Genomic DNA, 8,665 nt, shown 5'->3' with positions numbered 1-8,665 from the left:
GTCAATTAGGCGAATGTTTTAAGACAAGCATATAGCAGTCTAATAATTGAATCTTTTAAAAATTGCCAATATGAAAAATGTACGATCTCTGTAATTTTCCATGTATATTGATTTTTTAATTTAAAGTTATAAAAATTGAATTAGCATGTTTCACGCTATTCATTCAGTACTAATTTTTCATGCTCCATGTTGTAATAAAAAACGTAGATTTTAAATATTGCATGGGAAGCCAATATGTTGGCAAACAACAAAGCAAAAAACAAATCCTATATTCATAGACAGCGATACGTCATAATAACTTTAAACTTTATTATCATCGAATTTATTTTGCGAAAGCAGAGAAAATTCTCTTTTTTGCTACAACTTGATATACCTATAAATGAAGAGACATTTTATATAAAAATTTAAATAATCTTATCACAAATGCAATAAAGCTATAGAATCCATTTATAATTTTCTTAATTAAATTACTTATCTCTATTTAATTAAATTACTTATTTCTATTATAGTTTTTTTAATTAAATTTAAAACTCTATTATAATTTAATTAAATTTAAAACATGTAAAATGCAATTTATAATGCGAGATATTTGATAATATCTCACGTTAATACATATATATGTGTAAATTGAGAATCGTGTTAAATAGTATAAAATTAAAGATACATTAATTCTAATTTACATTTAATTTTATGTATAAGTAGAATCAGAGATTATAATGTTTTATGATCTCTTTAATCAACAAAAGAGCATTTTTAATAAATTTGAATATTTTTTCCTAATATTTGATAAAAATATATACCAAATAAGACAATGTTAGAATGTAAGACTTAATGTTTGTGCTTAAAATATAATATGCTTTCTACCATAAGCTATTACCTAAACTTTAAGTCTTGAGCCGTAAAAAACTGATCATCAATTACAGTCAATGTGAGGAGAATAATTAATCGACTATAATTGATCTATTTTTTATTTTAAGATTCAAAGCTTGGGGATAATGGCTTATTATAGAAAACCTGTAATAGTTAAGCTGTTTTGACAGATTATAAATTGTTAAAAAATATATATATTAATTATTATTAATTATTAAAAAATATCGTAAACAAATTTTAAAAATCGATCCCTATATATTTGTCATAATTCAATGAATACAAATTTTTGAACAATATTAAGAATCTTTAAAAATTTTTAAGATTATAAATAAAAATATTTAAGATTATATTTATGGAAAAATTATTTTTGTGCTTAGTACGTAACACTAACATTTTCGTGTTGACAAATGGAAATTTAAGTTTGGATATGCAACGAGTTTCTGATGAACTTACTCCTTACTCATAGTTATAATTTGAATTTAAATTAACTTTGTTTTATACATCGAATTCTCCTCTATATGTTGGTCTCCATGCTGTATCACTTACATTTATAATTTCATGTTGCATTAGATACATTAGCAGATACAATTTTTATCAAGTATTTTGTTATTTTGATTAAATATTTAACATGTCTATAATAAACTAATTAAATATTTGTATATAAAATATTTGTAAAATTTACAATACAAATGAGTAAAAAGAAATAATTTATATATAGTGATGTAAGGTATATAATAATAATTTATGAAATTATAAACACGAAACTAATCTTGAACATTAATGCTTATATGCATGTGTGATATTGTAGAATGAACTCGGGAGCCATATGGATAGCCATATGGAAAAGATGACCATAAACTGTAATTTTTACGGAAATGGCCATAATACCCGAGTTTACCCCATATGTAGTAACATAATAGAAATAATTTCCCACTGCTCTCTCTAATCAAACATATATAAAAGTTTAACCTATAAGAAAATACGTTGAAAGAATAATTTTATTAAATTTTCTAAGATTTTCACAGTAAATAAATGTTAATACCTTCAACTTTTTTCTATTTTTTTCTATTTCAAGAAATTGGCCATCCAAATAAAAACTGAGTTTATTTTATTTTTATTTTCTCTCTTTTGACAAGTTATACGACAATTTTATCGGATTGTAATAAAATATTACTGAAGAGAAAATTTAATTATATTTTTATTTAAAGATTAGAATCTTTATATACAATGTAATGTATTTAAAAATGCAATAATTAAAATCGGCAATAATTTATACTAAATCGATATTGAAATTTCTAACTGACATTGTTAATGTTAAGTTATTTTTATATTTACATAATTTATGGTCTCAGTGCTTGTAAATTAGTCACCAATAAAGCGACATAAGCATTGTCCTTGACAAAATTAATCCTAACATTCTTTCATTCCATACATTCTTATAATATCCGTGATTTGGTTGGGAATATTACTACTATTATTGCTACTGTACATATACAGTGGGTCACAGAAAGGTTGCAATATTTTTTTTTATGGGTTTTGGAATGCAGTCTGCTCATTGAAGTGATTGGTTCTTCTTATTTGTGGATCTAATCAGTTACGTTCAAAACCTCTCTACAAACAAAGCTAAGTTCCAAAACCTGTTAAAAAAAAGTGTGGCAACCTTTCTCTATAATCCATTATACACATATATTATGTAACTAGCAATATTATAATAATGTTATTATTAACTATTACAATTACAATAAATTTTTAATATATGATAATTTCTTATAATATTAACGTAATGTTTTTTATTTATTGTATCCAATATTATATTATTATTTACTATATCAGAGATAATAAATCTTTGACATTGCATGACTCGTAATACCTAATACTCATAATACCTACCCCGTATATGCAAATCGCGAGAAGTAGTGAATCATTCTCAAAGAAAGATCTCGTTCATTGTCGGTATATTCCAAAGATTTATTCAAGGGATGCCCAAAGACATATTCCACTTCGTCACCATGCATCACACCCATCCATTTGCCCCATACATTCGTACTTGTCCTCTGCAACACAACATATGTTTCATTGTTATTTCGTCGATTTGACGTTATTACACATGTGTTCAAGATGATAATACATTTATCACAGTTTTCCTATTTAATATTGAGATGTAAACATACGTATATCAAACTATTGATTTTACACAGAAAGAATGATTTTTCTAAAGTAATAAAAAATTTCTAGATATATAAGTTTGAAAATAATTTTGTTGAACTATCAAAATAATTATGTAGGACGCTCAAATTGTTTACTAAAATGACAAAATATTTTTCAACATTACTCATCATATTTGAGTTTCCTACATAATTATTTTGGTGAATTAATAAGGTTATTTTTAGATCTGCATTTATTTAAAGTTTGCGCGCTTAAGTGCAGTTGGATTTTCCGTTGTATCACATCTGAACGCGCGAACTTTAAGTAGTATGATTCGATATATAATTTTAAGTACTTATAATTAAAAAACTATTAAAGTCTCGACATTTTGATATTAAAATTTTCGCCTCAAAATGATTTCAGGAATCTACTCTTAAGCGTTGTTACTCTTTACTGAATATCCTGTATATATATACACACACATATATATATATATATATATATATATATAAAAGAAAAACATATGTACATATAAATAATAATATGTTAAACTAGACCACTTAAATAATATAAAATAAATAGAAAATCACCAATATAGTCAGAACTTTGGTTAAGATAGTATTTTTTGTAATAAATTCTTTACAGTGTTTTTAGGATCTCATTTTGGCATTATTATTAAATTAACGACCATTTTAATTTGTTACTATTCCAGTTTTAGTTTATTACGTTTCAAATTCGACAGTAATCGGCGCATGGTTTATAGAAACTGGAAAATGTATTTAAAATTTACATAGAAATATTATTAGACACCAAAGTCATCCTCGATCAGTGATTTAGTAATTTTATGTTTATTTGTATTATTCAAATAAATGATCTAATTTAACTTATTATTTAATTAAAATATTCAAGTGTTCACAAAAAGTTTATGGATAGCAGCGGTATATATATATATTGTGAAAAGAATCAAATTTGAATCAAGTGTTACAAAATTGTAACATAGTAACCGGACATCAAGATATATGATTGAATATCAATTTCAGATCGATATGAGTGTACTCTAATTCTGTAATTCTGCGACGCGACTTGAAATTGCAAGGACGGAAACAGGCCACGCAGGCGAGCGACAATAAAAAAAAAAGAGAAGCAAGTATTTTCGCGCGAGTCTTCGTTTAACCAGTGGGTAAAACCGTTATTAAGATTACGGCTGGGACGCATGAGTAATGACATCCTCTTTACTTTCAACGGCGCTTCGGAGAACCGAGCGTTACTAGCTGATAAATTACCTTCTTCACTAATTGCTCGAGCCTTCGTACCGCGGCATTTTGCTTACGTGCGTTTCATGGCTCAGAGGCTGCAATGAAGATAGAGGATAGCGCCAAGTAAGGGGACGAAAAAGAGGAAAAAAGAAGGATAAAGTAAAAAGTGCAACGCGAAAGGTTGCGAAAAGAATGCTCTAAGAGAAAAAGAAAGAGCGAGCGAGAGAGAGAGAGAGAAAGAGGAAGAGATGAATAAAAGAGAAAGAGAAAGGAGAGGAGGTGAATGAGACGATGCGAAAAAGTGTTTGTACGAGAAGTGAAAACGAGAAAATGCATAGTGAAAAATAGGAAACGCAAGGAAATAAAGAATAGAATAGTTCAGAGGCAAGGGGGAAGAAAAAAAAAGGGCAGCATCAAATATAGAAAAAGAGAGATGTAATCAATGACGTGGATTAGATAGAAGTGCTATTTTTCACTTCGTGGAAACTTGATTCACAAGTTTACGATGGTCTACATCCTAGATGTAGACAAATGGAAAAATATGTAAAAACCATAATTTAACATTTTTTTTACTAAATTATTTGAATGAATTCGAACAAATGATCAATTACGAAATGTTTGATTTTTGATCACATTATTTCTACGATTATTTTATTATTAGGTACACATGACAGCTAAGATAATCTTGAAATGAATAGTGCGTAAAAATTTTTATTTATAATTTTACCTCGACTTTTTTCTGTATTATTATTTTAAATTCCTGTAAATTTCTTTCATATTTAAAATTTACGAAATTTCACATAAAAAATCTCCTGTCTGCATATCCGTAAAAAAAAATTTTTCCGCTCATTACGTTTAGCTAAAAAAAAATTTTTTTTGTGGATGGGGGCTGAGTAGACAGTCAGTCAGCTTCCCAACCTGTTAAAAACAACCAATTTGAAAAATTAAATACACAGGATTTATGCGCTATTTATACACTACTATTTTCAAGCATTTTTGATTTTTGCGTTGCAACTCTTAAGGCACTTCCCTCTTCGAGCGAACAGTCATATTTACTTAGCGGTAAATATGACTGTTCGCTTCAAGAGGGAAGTGCCTTAAGTCTGATGGACTGCCTACTCAGACCCCCTACAAAAAAATTTTTTTTTTAACTAAACGGAATATATATATATATATATATATATATCACTATGTTAATATCTCTCCATTAACAAAAGCTTATAAAAAAGAAAAAATTTTATCAGAAACATATGGCATAATAATAGTAAGATTAATACAGATATTCATACAGGATATAGAATATGAAAGAAATTTACCTAATTAAATTTTACAAAAATGAATAAATAATAATATATACTTTTATTCAAATAAATTGTATTTATAAATTTTTTGAAAGTTTATTAGCAAAATATTTAACAAACCTTTAAATATATTAAAAATATTTTTAATAGTAAATATGTTTTGAGATTAAAATATTTTTTTTCTAGAAATATCTGTTTATTTTGGGAAAATCTATTTTAAGGCAACATTCAAATTATATATCTATTTTTCATATTATTTTCTAAATAGTAAATTCTATTAAAATAGTGCATTTATGAAAAAAAAGATTTTAAAAAAATTCAATTAAACTCTTATTAATTTTATTTCGAAAACTGTCTCAAATAATTCCTTATTATTGTAACATGATTTTTAAAGCATATTATACAATTTTGTTTATAACTCAATAAGATGTCGATGAAAGACATTTCATAATCGGAATAAACGCAACGAAAAGCTGAACATGACAGCAAGAATGACGGTAAACGCGACATATTACAACACAGTAGAACGTCCGCGCGTACGTAGTGTACACAAACTTCTCCCATGTGAGTTTGCATTTCAAATAATTTCGGTGGTCACGAGGAGACGAAACAGTAATTGTACAGCGTCATGAACGTGCACAATTTGCTGCATTCTGAATTTAAACATTACACCCCGATGATGTAATGGAGGATGCATTATCTTCCGGTGTAATAACACCTCGCAAATTGACAAAACGATAAAATAAATCACGCGGACGTGATTTGTGCGTAATTGATAATGTGAATATATGTTGATATTTAGTTATTTCTCGCTATCCAAATATTGCTCACACTTGATCATAGCAACGGTAGCACATCAATGATTGATTAATGTTACAAGTGAATTCATTAATAACACATTCGTCGTTTACATTAAAACAATTGTTTTCCACTTAGTTCACGCTATATTTTAGTTCCGTCTAGTTATAGATTCTTCGGTTTTTTGATCTTTCCGTTTTACTCCCTTAGATACATTTCTATCATATAAAAACTATTTTATTATATTATATATAAAAACGACTCAGAATCTAATTTACATAATACTCTTTTGCGGTAATTTCCTACTTTTGTAAACTCTGTTCTTTCGGTTTACTTTAGGAGAATAGCGGTAAAAGTTCAGTACAACAATCGCACTGTGCCGAATTATTAAGTTATTAGTGTATTTTTTAACTTTAATATTCAAGTTGCTATTTTGTTTACGGTATTTTAGTTATAAAAAAATATTTCAGTCAACACATCGATGTGGGGCTTGTTGGGCCAAGTATTTCACAACTATAATTTTATATAAATTCAGTTACTTAAATGAAATCTGTATATTTTATGTGTAATTTTATTATTATGAAGAGTAGATAAAATTTTTAATTTTTTTATTTTTATTAATTAAAACATTTAAAAAGAGAGTATTACAAATTATTATACTTAAGATAGAAACTAATAAAAATTTGATTAATATGCATACACATAATCCTGTCATGTTATTAATAATATATAACTTCTTATTATACACAATTACCGTCATGGCTTAACCTACCCTTCGGGATTGCTCAACATGCCCCATAGGTGGGGTATATTGAGTCACTTTGCATTCTTGTAAAAACGAAACTTTTTTCTTATTTACAAGGTATATTAAGAAAATTTATAAGTACTTAATTATATTGAATCTCTCAGATGAACATGCAACATTTTTAAGTATTTACCACTAATCTATCATAATTGTATGAAAATTTATAACAGTCTAAAGAAAAAAGTGACACAACTAGCCCCGCTCTACACTATAGAAATTTACCCCATGAAATTATCTAAATGCGTAACATAATAACGGTTTGTCAACTGGTCATTAACTCTTAAAACGTTCTTATTGACTAATATCTATCCTACAATGGAACATGATGATAGATACAATCGCTTACCTGCGTGAAAAAGTAATAGTAGACCTTCATGCCGCGATCTGCGAATAATTGCGCAAAATGTGTGGATGGACAGATAAAGAAATAATCGCCCACGATGTCTGCTATCGCCCTCTGATTCTGATAACCATCGTTCACCCGATCCCAATCGGTATACTGAAACAGAAATTTGTACAAATTCCTATTAAACATTTTTAATTAATGTCCAGAAATGTACTTTTAATAATTACAACATAAGGTAAGGACGACTAAGAATATGCATTGTCTAAAAATATGCATGGTTAATATCTCGAAATAAACAATAACGATTCAGTTGATTATCACTATGTTATGAAAATTCTATCGGTATGTGTTAAGTTATAGAAAATTTATTGTATTGTTTGATTATATTTAATATATAACTATATATAGGTATAAGTTAATATCTTATCAGTTATTATTATATTTTTTATTTTCAGACTTTTTAATTCACTGTCAATGGAGAATGTTTTCAGAAATTTTATTATTAGTTAAAAGATAATCCTTTACTCGTGTACAAAATAATATACAATATAGTTCTTTCTTTGTTATGTGATGCAAATATTTGTCAAATATTTGTAAATAATTTTTTATCTAGATGTAACGTTTATAGCCCGCGGGTTAAAAGAGATTACTAGGGCATCGAGTGGTGGTTACATCGAAACACTTTGTATCGTCAATTTCTTCCAATCGAAACGGCAGTAAAGTGCGCGGCTTTACGAATTCATTTCGTTCGATCACTCGCGCGTGGGCGGGATCAGCAGGCGGCATGAATTTATCAAAGACATGAGTTCCCGGCGACCTTTACGCGCACTGTACTCGTATATACATATATCATCGTAAACGAAAGGTATCCTCGCATTACCTTGTTCCCGGATACTTAATGAAATGTACATGGAGTTCGAGGTTTCACGCAGCCATGAAGCAGCCCTTGACAAAGCAACTTTGACGTGCCGTTCTGCTGATCGGAAAGTAATTAGCGGTCAGTTAGCAGAATGAAGCTCTTTGAAGAGTAATATTCCCTCAATACATAACGATATCGATTTTCCTCGTAACTATAGCCCGTTACGCACTAGAAAATCTATACAAGTGTCATATTCGTTGCAAAGCTTTCCCTTTATAAGATCTT

General features: G+C 28.1%; 1 protein-coding gene across 1 annotated transcript in view; it reads right to left on the bottom strand.

Moving 5' to 3' along the window:
- Window positions 1-8,665, bottom strand: part of AChE-2 (acetylcholinesterase 2) — a 71,390-nt gene that overhangs the window by 3,740 nt on the left and 58,985 nt on the right. Inside the window, exons 4-5 of the mRNA XM_018513952.1 lie at window positions 7,522-7,674; window positions 2,761-2,924 (exon numbers count right to left, since the gene is read on the bottom strand). Of these exons, the coding sequence (XP_018369454.1) occupies window positions 2,761-2,924; window positions 7,522-7,674 (317 nt within the window). The remainder of the gene's footprint in view (window positions 1-2,760; window positions 2,925-7,521; window positions 7,675-8,665) is intronic.

The sequence above is a fragment of the Trachymyrmex cornetzi genome, unplaced genomic scaffold (assembly GCF_001594075.2).
Source record: "Trachymyrmex cornetzi isolate Tcor2-1 unplaced genomic scaffold, Tcor1.1 scaffold482, whole genome shotgun sequence".
Taxonomy (NCBI): Eukaryota; Metazoa; Arthropoda; class Insecta; order Hymenoptera; family Formicidae; genus Trachymyrmex; species Trachymyrmex cornetzi.
Note: the sequence above shows the minus strand (reverse complement) of the source record. Positions and strands in the feature narration are given on the sequence as shown.